Source organism: Pezoporus flaviventris, unplaced genomic scaffold (assembly GCF_033815535.1).
Source record: "Pezoporus flaviventris isolate CSIRO_AGI_PZ_B2104156 unplaced genomic scaffold, CSIRO_AGI_Pfla_v1 ptg000015l, whole genome shotgun sequence".
In the NCBI taxonomy this organism is placed as follows: domain Eukaryota; kingdom Metazoa; phylum Chordata; class Aves; order Psittaciformes; family Psittacidae; genus Pezoporus; species Pezoporus flaviventris.
In genome coordinates this window covers 43,656,182-43,673,055 of record NW_026892563.1, presented here as the reverse complement: position 1 = coordinate 43,673,055, position 16,874 = coordinate 43,656,182, and the positions used below count along the sequence as shown (strand labels likewise).

General features: G+C 43.8%; 1 protein-coding gene across 1 annotated transcript; it reads left to right on the top strand.

The window, feature by feature from the left end:
* The first annotated feature begins 351 nt into the window (after window positions 1–351).
* LOC133269727 (OX-2 membrane glycoprotein-like) lies at window positions 352–16,277 on the top strand. Its single transcript, XM_061454351.1, has 6 exons — window positions 352–386; window positions 2,627–2,708; window positions 5,130–5,456; window positions 6,096–6,362; window positions 7,735–7,851; window positions 15,915–16,277. The coding sequence occupies exons 2-5, from the start codon at window positions 2,651–2,653 to the stop codon at window positions 7,845–7,847; spliced, it is 765 nt and encodes a 254-aa protein (XP_061310335.1). The 5' UTR covers window positions 352–386; window positions 2,627–2,650; the 3' UTR covers window positions 7,848–7,851; window positions 15,915–16,277.
* Window positions 16,278–16,874: the final 597 nt, after the last annotated feature.

Genomic DNA, 16,874 nt, shown 5'->3' with positions numbered 1-16,874 from the left:
GCTGTCAGCCCCGTGCTGCTGAAACCTCGCCGCGCTTCAGGTTTGAAGTCAGAACACGATTCTTCAGGCTGTTTTTTGTTCTTTCAAGGTCAGTTTGCTAATTTGCTCGCTATCAAGAATCCCGGAGGGAAAAAGAAAACGGGGCGGGGAACCCCTTTGCAGCCAGGTCCAGGGGCAACGGAGGGTTGTTGTGATGTCTATCGCATTAGTCCGTTTCAGGCGCCTACGGCGTTACCGCAAGTTCCCATCTACTCGAGATAGCATCTTCCCCCTCCCGTTTTTTTCCACTCCCCCAGGGCGGAGCGGGCCCGCCCCACTCCCTTTCCCATAGGAATGAATGGAAGGTCGGGTTTCCCGGCTTTCCGGAAGCATTTCCATGGTTTGAGGTGGGTTTTAGGGAGAGGAGAGGTAGGGCGTGTAAGCCGCGGGTGGTCGTGGGGAGTGAGGGAGGGGAAGCTGCCGAAACCCCACGGCGGGGCTCGGGGGAGAGGCCTGTGCCCTGCGGCCCTTACCCGCTCACGATGCATTGCCCCGGGGAGTTCTGTCCGCCGCCAGCAAGGATGAACTGGGAGGAAGCGGTGCAGTGATTGTGTCGTGATTTTAGCCCAGACGGTAGCTGTGTGTTAGAGCTGAACCCAGAACGGGGTCATTGAGCCGGGACGCACGCAGCAGTTCCCCGCTGGAGCGAGCGGCATGGAAGAGTTTTCCCGGCCAAGTCGCGAAGGAGCGGAGGATCCAGCGGAGGGATGCAGCCCGTGATCCAGGGGACCTGTGAGCTACGTGGCTTGGCGAAGCATGATTTGCTCGTTACTTGCCCTCGCCTTACACGGTTTGCTGCCTGAGACTTGGTTCTGCGAACGGTTTAGCTGCATAATCTGGTTCTTTACGTGAAATCTTGTAGCCACAGAGGCTGCGAGCAACGGCATGTTAAAAGCTTTAGCGGGTCTTAAAGCAGCGAGATAGAGGGGCTGTTACTGATAACTGCTTTACTGGTTTGTAAACTTCTGTTACTTCTTTATAAACCTTCACTGATTTATAAGCACTTCTGTAACTGGAAATGCCTCTCTCGGTTGCTATGCTGGCCCTCGATTTCTGCATGGTTTTTGGAATATATGCATTTGTTAGACCTGGGCTCATGTATCTGGCTACACTGTGTTATCTGGTGAATATGTTATTTATTGGGCTTGTTGGTGATGGATTTTTGCTTCCTGATTTTACGTATCTATGTTTTTACATACTTGGGCTTGGTCTTTACATCCTTGGCAACTGTGGCGTTGTATCAGGAGCTGCTTTAGTACAGTGAGCTTAAAACTTAAAGGCAGGCTGCTGGTTAGGGTGTGCACAAGTTTGCTGGGAATTTCTTTCTTAAACAGTTTATTTTTTCCCTAACTCATCGTTTTTTTTTCATCCACCTTCCTTTTTTAAGCTGTGTGATAACCGAAAATGCTTTACAGTTCACTCGTGTTACAGAGGTATTTAATGCAAAATCATGTTTCCACTTGTCCTGGTTTGGCCTGGGATAGAGTTAATTTTCTTTCTAGTAGCTGATGCAGCGCTGTGCTTTGGGTTCAGTCTGGGAACAATGCTGATACACTGGTGTAGTTGTTACTCGTAGCGCTTATCCCAGTCAAAGACTTTTCAATCTCTCATGCTCTGCCAGTGCTGGGGGGGCTGAGAAGCCAAGAGGGAGCAGAGACACAGGACGCTTGACCCAAACTAGACAAAGGGGTATTCCATACCACAGCACATCATGCCCAGTATAGAAACTGGGGGGAGTTAGCTGGGAGGGACTGATCACTGCATGGGCTGGGTAGTGGTCCATGGGCAGTGAGCAATTGTATTGTGCATCACCGCCTACTGGTTTATTTTTGCTTTCTCTCTTTTCCTCTCTCTCATTATTTCCATTATTATTAGTAGTAGTAGTGTATTTTACTTTAGTTATTAAAATGTTCTTATCTCAACCCATATGTTTTACATTCTTTCGATTCTCTTCTCTATCCCACCTGGGAAGGGTGGGAAGAGGGATAACTGCCGGGCTGCATGGTACTCAGTTGCCAGCTGGGTTTATACCACAATACCACTTAAATATGACACCAGCTCCCAATTCCACAATTCAGGGGAATTGTGGCAGTATTAACTGATTGAGGGAATGGGAAGCAGGTCAAAAGCTGTTCACTAGGGAAAGCAGCAACATAACCTGATTTTTGCCTATTTCCCACTTTGGAAATCTATTTGTGTGTGGCAGGTGCACTATGGCCCCAAACTTCCCCAATTCATGTAATTTTGGACAGATGGGGAGTCCTGAAGTCCTCAGAGAAGTTGCTTTCAGTTTACCCCTTGATCTCACAAGCTCACTCTACCTCTCCCAGTGCCATAGCTAGTGCTGGACAACCAATATCTCATGCTTTGATGGTTTAATGCCCTTCTAAGTTACATGCAGTTTTTTCCCCACCTTGACCAGAGCACTTTCTGTTTTGTGTATTAAGAGCTGCTATAATTCACTGTCTGCCCCCAGAACTGTTGTTCTTATACAGCAAAGTATTGTGAATGTGTGTACTCCAGAGACATGGTATCCCCAGAAGATGATTTGTCATTGAGTCAACCATCTCTCCTTGTTTTATTTCAGGTGAAGCAGATTTTACCTTCCAGAATGACTTTCCAAGCTCTGATTTTGTGTCTGGCTTGTGCTGGGCTTGGGAAGGCAAATGGTGAGTTGCATTTTCTGAAGTCATGTTGCTGAGGTGAGTAGCTCCCATCTCCTGCAGCAGGGGGGCTGAGCTGCGGGAGCCTGTCAATAGACTAAGAGATGTCTGGGAAGCTGGGAGGGAGCTGGACTGCTGGTTCCAAGCCCAAAATGTGCTGAGGCCACAGGCCTCCACTCTTGTACAGACAGAAAGGAGGGCATTCATTGCTCCAGGAGGCAGAGAATTTGTAACAAATAAGAGAAATCCAACAATGAAAGGAGGAAGGGGCTTCCTCCAAAACCCAACATCCCCACCCAGAACTGCTTCACAGCTCTGCAGGGAGCTAATGGGCAACACCCACCACACCAAATGACCAACAAGCTGACACCAATAAAGAGGATCACTACTGTTGCCTCTAGGAAAAAGGAGTGGGTCATAGTAGTAGGTGACTCTACTTTGAAAGGCACAGAGGCACCCATCTGTCAGCCTGACCCAGTCTGGACAGAGGTGTGTTGCCTACTGGGGGCTTGGCTCAGGGTTGTTGTTACAGGCTGCCTGTCTAGTGAGTCATATTGACTCATATGACCTCATGCTAGTGTCCATGCTGGTGTTAGTGATGTGGACAGCAGTAGCCTGGAAAGCATTAAGGACTACAGAGCCCTGGGAGAGGTGGTTAGGGGCTCTGGAGCTCAGAGAGTTTTTAGATTGATCCTCAAGGTCAAAGGGGAGGAGCTTGAAAAGGCCATGTGGATCTGGCAGGTTAACAAATGGTTAGTACAGTAGTGCCATAGTCAGGGCTTTGGTTATTTGGAACATTGGACTAGATTTGGGTGGCCAGGTCTACTGGTGGATGGTGGAGTTGGTCTAAGGGAAGAGCTGCTTTGGTAGGAGACTTGCCAGGCTGGACAAGGCAGCTTTGAATTATATTTGCTGGGGGAGAGGGGCGCTGATCCATCCCAACACTGCCAGTGGATACCAGCACCTGTAATGAATGCTCAGAGCGATGCAGAGCCACTCCAGCCAATGCGACGGCTTTATTTGGAGCTCGGCCCAGATGCCCCAAAACAAACAAGATGTGGGGAGTAAACAAGAGGAATTAGAGATGTGTACATGTCTATGGGGATATGGTATCACTGGAGTCACAGAAACGTGGTGGGATGGCTCCTGTGACTGAAGTGTTGGCATGGAGTATTATAGGCAAAGAAGTCATTGAGAACCTCAGCCTTCTACAGATCTGGGGTAGCCAGTTCTCCCATTAGCTTCCAGAGAGGGCCCACGTTATCCCTAGTCTGTCTTTTGTTAGAAACGTACCTATAGAAGCCTTTCCTGTTAATCCTTGACATGCCTGGCCAGACACAATTCTAACTGGGCTTTAGATTTCCTGACCTGATCCCTAGCTACCCAGACAATGCCCCTGTATTCTTCCCAGGCCACCTGTCCTTGCTTCCACCTTCTATATTCTCCTTTTTTCCTTCTAAGTTTTCTTAGCATTTCCTTATCCATCCATGGAGCAAGTCCAGAGGAGGGCCGTGAGGAAGATAAGGGGGCTGAAACACCTGCTGCATGAAGATAGGCTGAGAAAGTTGAGGCTGTTCAGCCTGGAGAAGAGAAAGCTGCGTGGAGACCTCAGAGCAGCCTTCCAGTATCAGAAGGGGGCCTACAGGGATGCTGGAGAGGGACTCTTTGTTAGGGACTGTAGTGATAGGACAAGGGGTAATGGGTTCAAACTTAAACAGGGGAAATTTAGATTGGATATAAGGAAGAAGTTCTTTCCTGTGAGGGTGGTGAGGCACTGGAATGGGTTGCCCAGGGAGGTTGTGAATGCTCCATCCCTGGCAGTGTTCAAGACCAGGTTGGACAGAGCCTTGGGCATGTGAGGTGTCCCTGCATGTGGATGGGAGGTGGGGGGTTGGAACTAGATGATTTTAAGGTCCTTTCCAATCCAAGCCATTTTATGAAATCTGCCAGAAAAATGGCTGGGGAGCTGGTTCCTGAGGCTTCAACACTCAGAGGCAAAAATAGGTGAAATGCAGATTGGTGGTGCCATTTGATGTACATTAGATGGCTGAGGCATCGATACGGAGGTGGCGGATGTGAGACAAGACCTCCTGGAGCAGCATCCCGTATCTACAATGACACTGGACACTGCTTTTCACATAGCAGATCCTCCCCTCAGAAGCAAATATGTCTTTTTCTTTTAAACAGCTTAGAAGAAAGGCAGAGCCTTTTCTTCTAATCATTATGTTGATGTAAATCAACGTAACTTCATTGATTTCTAGGAGGCTGCAGGGGAAGGGCTTTCTGGTGGGGGGAAAACTGCAGAAGCAAATGTGTAATTGTTGGAATTGTTGCATCTTCTGGGTAATCCAGGTAGTTCTTAGAATCAGAATTAGGCTTCTTAATATGTGTGGTATCTGCCTGTTTCACCATTTCATATCATCGCAGTGGTTCCAGAGGCTGAGCACAGAAACGTGAAGGTGGGCGACAGCGTGACTCTCCGCTGTACCCTGACCGAACCCAAGGATGTTCTGCAAGTGACGTGGCAAAAGGACTCTGACGAATCACACAATAATGTAGCTACATACAGTACAGTAAAAGGATTGAAGATTCATGGGCCCTATCAAGACCGACTGAATTTCACCAGTCTGGTACTCAATGAGACAAGCATCACTTTTTGGGACACTAGAATGAACGATTCGGGGTGTTACACATGTCTCTTCAATACTTTCCCTTACGGCTCCCTCTCAGGACGGACCTGCCTGAGTGTCTTTGGTAAGACTCTCTGCAAGGATATGTCTGTAGTAGGAAAAGGGGTGTTTTCTCACCCACAAAATTTCCTTGAGCAGATTCAGGAACCGCAGTGGTAGGAGCATCCCTTGGTGGAACATGGTATAGACACAGAGCATTAGTGCTGTGAGCAAGATTCTGTGGGGTCATATTCAAGCCTATTGTGGTGGGTTTGGCTCTGGGCTGTCCTTGTTTGAGTAACAGTTAAAAAGCAAGGAGGGGGATCTTTGTTTATCAGCCCCCGAGTAGTCCCAGCTGGAGCTTTGGCAAACCAATATTGCCTGTTGCAGTTTACTCTTGGTACCAGGTACAGGCCTGGTGCTGTGAGCTGCTGTGCCAAACTCTACCACTGATAGGGAATTAGCAGATAGGACAACAGCATGGACCAAGAAATGGTTTTACTTAGATTATTTTTAAAACCTGGCATTTTTGGTTGAGTGACACTTTGGGGCTGTATAACTTCAGTATAAGGGAAGGGGTATGGAATAATGGGGGGAGCCTGGCCCAGTGAACTCTTTTTGCATTCCTGTAGCATTGGGCTCAGTGTGAATCCAGTAAGATTGGCTCTGCTTATGACTAGGTGCTCGTTGTGGTGATGGATTGTCTCATTTTGTGTGTTGGAAGGTCTCGACGCATCTGTCCGTTACAACATTACTGAAGATCACTTGATAGCCGTCTGTCATGCTGTTGGCTTCCCAGAGCCCACCATCACCTGGAACAAGTTGTTCAATTCTACTCCTACCCAGGAGAAGGTCAGCCACCCCAATGGGATGGTGTCTGTCAGCAGTAAACTGGAGATCTACAACATTAAGAGCATTGGAGAGGAGGACTTGACCTGCAGAGTAAGCAACATGAATGAAAAGAGGGAATTGCGTGTGAAAATGAAAGAAGGTAGGTGAGCAATGCAAGCTGCTTGATAGTGTTCTCTTGGCTTCTGTGTCTTGCAATAGCATGTTTAGATAGGAATCTGATGGGAAGAGGGGGGAGTGAGATATTTATATGCCAAGGAAGAGGAAAGGAAATCCTGCTTTGCGTTCATTGTCATTGAGATAATAACATACTGGGGTCCCCTCCAAGAGGCAATAAAGCCAAACTAGTCACCTTGAGGGCTATGGGTTTCAGAGGTGCCATGATTTTTTGCAGCAAGTCAGACTTCAATTTTCACTTAAGACTACATGTTTTCTTTGGCAGCCCAAAAATAAATGGGGACATCTTAAATGCATCAGCATAATGCCTGAATACCGCGTTCTTCCTATGTTCTGTTCTGCTGGAAAGACTTTCGTGCCAGTTCTATAGATGAGAAATAGAAACCTTAAAAGCTGAAGAACCATTCTTGGTTCACACAAGAACATTGATTTAGCTGCTTTAGAATTCGTGTGTTTCCAAATCCAGAGACTTGAGAGGAAGTCCACTTGGAAATTAAGACAGGAAAAGCATCTTGGGATTAACTCCCAAATTATGTGCTCAGGAAGGGATTGTTATAGGTATAGTAGTACGGAGTAAAACCTGACTTTTAATGTATTCTTCCTAAGAGTTCAAAAGCAAATTTGGTCTTCATTCTGAGTGACAGTAATTGAAAAAGCATAATAGTGTTGTCCTGTCTCCAGTGCAATATTCTTTTGGTGTGGCCTTTTAAAAAGGAAATGTGTATCTCAGAAAGCAGGAAACCAAGACTGTTGTTCCTTGCTAGCAGAATGAAAAATCAGCTTTCACAGTATCAGTGAGGAACAGTTGTCATTAATCAAACATCCTCTTGCCTCTTTTTTTGTTCTTTTTCCCATATAAAATAGCTTAGTTTGGTTTTGAGGGTTTTTTATGTGTTTTGCCTCTTTTTTTGTTCTTTTTCCTATATAAAATAGCTTAGTTTGGTTTTGGTTTTTTTTTGTGTGTGTGTTTTGCCTCTTTTTTGTTCTTTTTCCTATATAAAATAGCTTAGTTTGGTTTTGGTTTTTTTTTATGTGTGTTTTGCCTCTTTTTTGTTCTTTTTTCCTATATGAAATAGCTTAGTTTGGTTTTGGGTTGTTTTTTTGTGTGTGTGTTTTGCCTCCTTTTTGTTCTTTTTCCTATATAAAATAGCTTAGTTTGGTTTTGTTTTTTTTTTATGTGTGTTTTGCCTCTTTTTTGTTCTTTTTTCCTATATGAAATAGCTTAGTTTGGTTTTGGGTTGTTTTTTTTTGTGTGTGTTTTGCCTCCTTTTTGTTCTTTTTCCTATATAAAATAGCTTAGTTTGGTTTGGGGTTTTTGTGTGTTATTTTTCTTTCAGAGGCAGGTTCCTCGTGGCTTTGGCTGCCGATTACGGGGGGGATTTTAATTGTCTTCATAGTTCTGATTCTGATCACGCTCTGTTGGAGGAGGAGGATATGCAGGAGGGGTTGAAGTGGTGAGTCACTAATGCATAAAGCTTATAATAACGTCATCTGCAGAGAAGAATGAGACTTTGTTGAGACTGTGACTGATACCAGACAAGTAAACTTTATAATAATATATTTGCAGTTATTAGAGGTTGCTTCAGTTGCATGCAATTTTAAAAGCTGTTTTTCACTGCTACTGCTGAGGACCAGTACAGGACCACCAATCATGAGGGGAAGGTCTAAGCAGAGCAGGACATGCGGCTTGTGGTTTGCTTTCAGGCAGGAGTCTTAGCAGAAGTGATTCACTCATCTTTCATGGAGGGCCACTAAGCATGGTCAGGGAATGGCAGAAGAGGTATATTGGAGAGAAACCCGCTTATGCAGAATGATGTGCCCTTAAGGGAAAGGCTTTCTTCTGCTCACAGCACCCTCTTTGTGTTTTTAAGACAAACAGCGTAATGTGATGGAGAGCTGCACTCAAACAAGTCTGCTTCCTGTTGATGACCTAAGGAGAAATTGGGATCACTGTAATGTCCTTGTCCGTGTGATGACCTGATCATGGATTAACTATGTGCACCTACAGAACCTACACTTTAGTTTGGAAACTGAGCAAAGCTGCCTAAAATGCAGAAAAGCTGTTCATTAGGGACTGTAGTGACAGGACAAGGGGTAACAGGTTAAAACTGAAACAGGGGAAGTTTAGATTGGATATAAGGATGAAATTCTTTACTATGAGGGTGGTGAGGCACTGGAATGGGTTGCCCAGGGAAGCTGTGAATGCTCCATCCTTGGCGGTGTTCAAGTCCAGGTTGGACAGAGCCTTGGGTGCCATGGTTTAGTGTGAGGTGTCCCTGTCCATGGCAGGGGGGGTTGGAACTGGATGATCTTAAGGTCCTTTCCAACCCTGACTATTCGATGGTTCTATGTTTAAACTGAAAGCACTGTGCCCCTTCTTCCTCAGCCCATGTCTCAGAGCTTGAAGCCCTTCTCTGTCAGCAAGAGAAATGGGGTCTCACACCCTGCTGCCTGAGAAGACATCTGGGTTCCTGGCCCCACATGTGTGCCAGTGTATTACAGGGTCAGGACTTCATGTAAATACCTGTTCAGTGTGGCAGAGGGGGTAAATTAGATGAGCAGTGGGTGTAAGTTTGTTGTATTAGAGTTTATCCAATAGAAACAGGATTTGAGGGACTTCAATTGCTTGTGTTCCTTCCCATTTATCATGGGATTTGATAAGCTGTGATACCAGGATGTGACTTGTGCAGTGGGCTTTTAAGTTATTCAGTTTCTGTTCGTTTAATATGGCCTAGTTTCTATCAGCCTTAGTCTGTATCTTTTCAGATTATTCCAGTCTTGAGTTGTGAAAATGTGATGTGCTGACCTGGATCCTTTTTGCATGAAGGAACATTACTTTATCCACAGTAATAGTGACCAGCTGATGCTATTCCTTTATACAGTGACCAGCTTAGGGAAATGTGTAGTCCATCTTCCTAATGCACATCTGTTTCCCTGAAGGCCTCATTAATTAGGTTGCTGTAAAACTTCAGTACTGGTGTTGCTTGATCACTCTTTCGCCATCTGATTTTATTAGTTTCTAGATGTTCTTTTCTGCCTGCTGCTAAAAGTTACTTGCTATTTATTTTGTATATAATTCCACTGTCGCGTTCCTGGCCGAATCCTTAGAATGCCAACAATACCTGTGGAGCTACAGTCGTTTTGAACGCTATATGTAGGGTGTATTACCCCTCCACAAATGCCACATTGTAATGGGGAAATCACCTCCAACTTGTTAGCTCCCATCTGAGCAGCTCGCTACGGGCCTCAGTCTGCTTTTTGCGGTGACTTGTGACCTGTGAAATCTGGTTATAATCTTTAAAGCATTGGTTGCAGTTGCTTCACCCAACAGAGAATAATACCTTGGAGAAAGCCTTTTTTCTGTTTTTATCCTCTATTTTCCTCCTGTTTGTGTTGGAACAAGGAGCAATGCTTAAGTACATATTTCTCGGCATGCATTTTGTGACAGCATGATAGAGAGCTAATGATGCTGGCCGGAAGATACCACTGTGTATCTGAGACCATTATCTGGGGCTTCAATACTTCTTTTCATTCTGCGCTAGAAAACAAGCAGAGCTTTTCCAGACCTGTCAAGATGCCTGGTTTTTAAAGGAAAACAACAGCTTTTTTTTTGTCTGGGTGGCTTGGGGACCCTTCTCTGTCCAAGTTTCTTCTCTTCTGCTTCTGCTGTTGAAAGGACGGTTGGGTTTTGCTTAGCTTCTATTTCTGTTGTTTCCTCCTGTCCATGATAGATGCTCGAAAATCAGATGAAGAGCTGGGGCTCTGTTGATGTCCCATCCCTCAGTCATTTGCCTTGCATACCAGTTGCAGAGCATGCATCCATCTCGATTCTCCCTGAAAACATTCCAAGTGTCTTACAAGATTTGAGAAAGAGTCACTTCTTTGGAGACAAACTGAGCAGCCTTTTGTCAAGAGCTGGTGCACAAGCTTTGTAAAACTCCCATCTTCATCCTCTGCCAAGCAGAGAGGTGAACTTTGCACTTCAACCCAGTGATAGGCATGTTATGAGCAGCCTTCAACCATTTCTCAGTGCTGCCCTTCTGGTACAGTTACACCATTTCCTACCTGGCTCAACTAACAGAGCTTTACTGTAGACTACACCAATGTAAAGCAGTGTTTAACAGGCTGAATGCCTGGATTGAAGCAAAATCAAGGCTGTTATTCCGAATGAATTCCTTTGATTTACCTATCGCATAGATGTCTCAACCTGAGTGCTATCCACAGCATCACTGGTGTATTCCAAGGTTTGCAAGGTACTTGCATTTCAGCCTGGCCGGTTAAGAAGATCTATAGTCAGTTCTCATGATCTAGGAGTCTGCAGGGGGGATAAAATTCCATGTAAACAGTTTTAGGGAGGCTTGTGGCGGTCTGTGAGGCTATCTCACAAAGGGATATAAAGGCCAGCGTGATCTTTTTGTTTGGTTGGTTGGGTTTCTTTAAGCGTTGATTTGTTGCTCTCTCTTGGAATATCTTTCCCATGTTTTGCCATGCAGAAAGCTTTCTAAATGGTCAAATAGTATACTTGTGTTTAAAAAGCTATAACAACAGGACAGAATATTCTTTAAGCTTGTCATTGGATACATGCTGTGACCTAAGAAACGCTGAGCGGATTAAATGAACCTGGACCAAGTCAATTTGAAGAGACACCTAAAAAGATACTAGATCCAATGAAAAAAGAATCCATTCTGCAGAAAGCACCAGCAGAGCAGTGGGGTTTTCCTGGTTGGCAATTGAAACATTCAGGTTTTCTTTCAAGCAGGAATTTTATGGAACTTAAAAGAGCGCTAAAAGTCTTTGTTTCAAGAAGTTTGTGTCTAAATACGGCCAACTAACTGTAATTCAAAGAGATGCTGAACTTCAGTGTACCTTGAATGTTACGCAAGTGCTATAAAACAGATTCAAAATACCTCATAGATCCCAGCTACAGATCACTTAATACCCTGATTGGGAATTGAAGATGCCCTGATTGTTAGTTTTTGAAGTTTGGAAGTTGCTACCAATAATGCAGATTCTGTATTGTGAGTCTCTTAAGCTGCAAATAGCAACTCGACTGATGAGCTACAAAGTCTAAGCATCAGAAACCTAAGTTTTGGTGGCCAAAAGTCTCCTGAAAGGTTGGTAAATATGGAAGTCTCATGCAGGAGATTGCGGTCATTTGGGAAACTTTGCAACAACAAGTACTTGCGCACACCTTCCATTGCTTTGTTTATAGGAAAGATGGGAACTATTTCTGGAAGAGCCATTATAGCAGTGTCCTCTAGTGTTTATTCAGTTTGGGGAACACTGTATATAGGATTTGGCTTAAAAGTTAAGACAGTTCTTACTTTATCTGTCTGGCTTTGCTTAGTACAGTGGACTGCTTTGACATACAGCTGGTTTTCTTAACAGTGAGAGACAAGGTAGTCGAGAACAACATAGAAGCTCAGTTTTGGGAGACTTTTCAGGGTACTTTGTCCTGAAGTGGCAGCTGAATACCAGCCTTTCAGATGATAAACACAGTACATAACTCCCTCTTTCATGAAGCAGATGGATATAAGACACCCTGCTCACAGAGGAATGGGTCTCTGGCCGCTGTTTCCCAGCTGGGAAGGTTCATTTTAGGAGAGCCTTGGTTTCCTCTCAAGCGTGGCTTTTTTTGTGCGTAGATTATATTTGTCCTATTTTGAATTCCCGAAAATAGGCAAAAAATGCAGTGGTATAAGTGATAGTTGTTTTGCTCACAGCACCTTCATTTCTTTGCCCTTCTTAACGCTACACCCAAAACCCCAACCAAACAAGAAACCCACACCATAAACGCTCTGCAGGCAAACAGAGCTCATGAGGGGAGAAATTAAACACCAACCAAACAGAAAACCCAACCTCATACTAAAACATCATTGGAGGGGTGACTTTGCCCATCAGGCTTCCTGCAGACAGTTTGCCACATGCTCTTTCCAGGCTATTTCTGTTCCCTATGGAGTCGCTTCATTTTCTGCTCGCAAAAACGTGCTTGGTAATACCCCAGAGTCTACAACCTAGCAAGAAATAGTGTGATCAGGTTGGAACTAGATGATCTTAAGGTTCTTTCCAACCCTAATGATTCTATGATTACATGCTTTCCACAATTCAGTGCTGCTGGTTTTCATGGTGAAGGATAGGGGCAGATGGTGCTTTGCATGCTTCTCAATCCAGCTTCCCATCTGGGAGCAGAGCCGGGTGAAGGAGTGACAGAGGAAGGAGTGGGAGGCACATAGCTGAGTTCAGGACGCCTGGGGCTTGGCTGAGCTTTCTGTCTGGAAGGATGAAATAAATCCTGTGTGCCACCAACAGGATGAAGGCAGTGGTGTGGGAAATATGTCAGAGCATGTCCTGCCCATCAAAAAGCAGAGGTGTCGAAGAATAGGCTACTAATAATGAAGCTATTTCATTGCAAACAGGGAGGCCTTTACTATGTGTGATTAACACTATTTCTACTCTGTGCATCATATTTGTGCTTGTGTTTCATTATGAAATAATTTTCCAGGCCTTCATTCTCCTTTTCATTCCAACAGTAGAACTTTGTTGTATCGAAATAAAATGGCTGGTAGCTGAGAGGAAGAGAAGAATAGCATATTTGTATAGTTGCCTTGCTGTTCCAGTTTCTCATTTAAATCCTTAGTAAGAATTGTTTGCATGCTCAGTTCTGAAATGTTTTTCCTCTACAAAGTGTATTTTGCTCTATGTAGGGTTATTAGATAAGGAGGTGGAAACTTTTTTCTTACTCTATTACATGGGAAGTAAGGATGTCACATAGTTTTGGGGTGGGTATTTTTTCAAGGCCACATAAAGGTAGTGTTGGAAATTGGGTCTCAAACATCAGAGCGATATTCTGAAATATCAGACTATATATTCAATAGCTATATATGCAGATATATATAAGATATACATAACTATTGAATATATAATATATAATATAAAAAGATATATCTCTATTCAATATAGACATACAAGATATATGTTGTAAATATGTATATATATTGTAAATATATATGTTGTAAATTAGATCTCAAACATCAGAGTGATATTCTGAAATATCAGACTATATATTCAATAGATATATATATTGACTATAGATATAGATCTCTATATTATATATTATATATTCAATAGTTATGTATCTCTTATATATATCTTGTGTGTGTATATATATATATATATTGAATATAGATAGTTATATATATACGCACACACACATTCAGTAGTAGAGTATGTTACCAGCCAGGAGCATTGATTTGCTTTTCACACTTGATAAATCCCTTTAGGGTTTTGTATGTTCCTTACCTTACTGTCATGGTCTGAATGCTGCAGTGGGAGTGATCTCCAGAATTTTTACAAGTTGGTTGGTTTAGTAGCAGGTTAGGGTTTTTTTAAAAAGAACCCCCCCCAAAAACCCACAAATTTTCTTTTTTTGTAAATCTGAAATATTGTTTGAACAGGTGTTGGTGGTCTTAGTTTAATGACGACAAAGAACAGTAATAACTTCATTGCTTCACGTGATGTTGTATCAGTAGGAAATGGAGAATGCTTTCTTTCTTTTGCTTTTATCTATTTCTTTTCTTTCTCCAGTAGATGATTCTAGGTTGGAACCAGATGATCCTAAGGTCCTTTCCAACCCGAACCATACCATGATCATAGAATTATAGAATAGTTAGGGTTGGAAAGGACCTTAAGATCATCCAGTTCCAACCCCCCTGCCATGGGCAGGGACACCTCACACTAAACCATGTTGCCTAAAGCTCTGTCCAACCTGGCCTTGAGCACTGCCAGGGATGAAGCATTCACAACTTCCTTGGGCAACCCATTCCAGTGCCTCACCACCCTTATAGTAAAGAACTTCCTCCTTATTATTATTATACATAAAGAGATTAATATTAATTCTGAAAATGTGTCATGCCATGTTGTTTGTCCCTTGTTTGGAAATGTCTTTATTTGTGTTCTACTGTGCAAATATGCAGTAAGGCTTTGTACTCAGCTGCCAACCTCTACATTCCAGTGTTGCGATCGTCCACTTGCTTCCAAGGTACCCTATCAGGTTTCCAGGAGGTGAAAGCAAGGGAATCTAAGCCATGTTTACGTTGAGGTGGAGGGAAGGGTTATGGGGCATAGCAGTAGTTCAGATGGCTGCAGTCAGCTTAAGGACTGGCTGATGGTGCTGTGCAACACAAGCAGTGCCACCACTTGCATGCTGCTCCAGCGCTTACCTGAAGGCAGAAACAGCTTTTAAGCTGTTCTTTCCAAACTTCCACCATAACTGTTATGGTGGAACGTGCAATCTGCATCCTGATACGTGATCTCCTCCAGGTTTCTGAAGAGGGCTGGCTGCTGTTTCCAAGTGGCAGGAAAGCAAAGGGCAGCATAACCAGTGAGCTGGCTGAAGCCTTGACACTGCAAGCCCAGGGGCAAAGGCTAGCAGTCCTTTTTTAGCCACGTCTCTAGGCACTGTAATCAGAGCTGTAGAGTGATTTAGAATAGCTTGGGGAGGGGGAAGACCATCTTAAAGGAGAGGGAGACAAAAAAGATACGGCACTTTTATAGGGTGCTGTAAGCTGGGCTGATTTTTATCCTTGGTGATTGAAATCATCAGGCGAAAGGATTTGATTCCTATCTCTCAATGTAGTTCTGTTTTCTCTTTCTCTATTGCCATTAGTTTCCTTAAGTAAACTCCACTTAAAATTTTACTTATTTACTTTAGAATAAATGTTTGTTGTGGCTGTACTGTGGTAACTGCAAAACCTCATTCAGGGATCATAAACTGAAATTCACAGGTAAATGGGTATCTTGTGTAATACAGACTACTTGGGCTTTTTCGGCAGTGTATTACTCTACGCTGGTAATGTCTTTTGGAGCTACTGCCAAGCAGGATCGCATGGCTTCCTCCCAAGGTGAAATAGTTTGAAGGCAGCTTGGTGCTCGTGGTAAATGCCCTTTGAATGGGATGTTGGTGGGCTGGGTAGTTTATCCCCACCCAAGATAAAACACTGCTTCGTAGTGCTTAGCGTGACATTTTCATAACCTCATTTCAGGCTTTCTCATGAATGCTCCCAGAGGAATTTCTATTGCTTAAGGAGAAAATGGGAGAGAGAGAAAGTATTGTTTTTTTTTTCCCCACCAATTTTAAGACTGTTTTGTCCTTGGAGCATAGCAAAATATCAGGGGGCTGAACATCCCTCAGAGTATCCCTTTTGAGAAGTCAGGGAGGGGCTGTTGTCTATGCTGGCAATAAGTTGCTTATATATAAGCATCTTGCCCCTTTAGAGGGCGAGATGATTGCAGCCTGTTCTGCAACAGGCTGAAGCCTGTTTTGTTGTACTTTAGGAAGATTCACTACTCATTGTGCAGCAAGGAAGGTCCTATGATTGTTTGCCAAAGGGCATTTTTATGACTGTTCCTCCCCAGTTTTCCCACTGTGCATTTCTCCCCCCACCACCCAGCAAGACCTGAATAAGCAACACAGTGACCACGATTCATCCTTTTTTCCTGTTTTCCCTTTGTTTTTTAGGATCCTAGAAGATTTCCATTCACCTGCCCCATCATTACAACCCACAAGCCTGAAGCCAAGCATTACAAGCAGTGACTTGACTAGCTAGAAATAAACAACAATAAAACAGAAATGTACCACGTACGCTGCCCTATCTAGATACTGAGTTGGATCACTCAGTTGAAAAGAACAGCACAATGTTCATTATCCGGCCTAGATGCTTAATTATAAAAGGTAGGGCCAGAGGGACCACTTAACCTGCTCCTTGGCTGCCAGGCAAAATCTACTTCGCTTGTGCCATGCTTGCAAGATGTGCTGCCATGCTAAATGTATTTGCCTTCTTCCAATGGAGTTTTGACAGCATCCATGGATGGAGGCTCTGCAAACTCTAATTGCTCTTGCAGCAGAGGGGTTTAGTTTTTTACCAGCATCGCTGCAAGTTCACTTGCAGCAGCTCTGCGTTCATTGCCCTCTTCCTGACAGCCTGTTTTCTTTCTCCTATCCAGCTGATCCAACTCCTTTTCCTCAGTGAGTGCATGAATGTGGCAACTATTGCTTAACTCTTTCTAGAGAGACCTGCTGGACTCAAAACCACGGGACTCCAGCCACACCAAATCTGCTGAAGTTACTGGGGAAGAGCAATAGGGCTCCAAGCAGGTGACAGATTCAAGGCAGTAGCAGCCATAGTTTGGGGGAAAAAAAGGGGTTATAAGTAATTTATTTATCTAGTTTTTCTTTCTAACCCTGGGGTTTTGTTGTTTGGGCTGGGGGGTTTTTGGTTGTTTGGTTATTTTATGTATATGTATTTTTTAACATTTAATTGAGGAGGAGATGGAAGCAAAGCTTAGTGGAATTATCCCCATTTTTCCTTTGGTTTTGTCCCTTTGCCTCTTTCCCTTTCCTTTCTATTTCTCTCATTTTTTCTCTGGAACAACCATTAATACCCAGTCTGTTCCTTGCTTGGGTGTCGTAATGCATGGA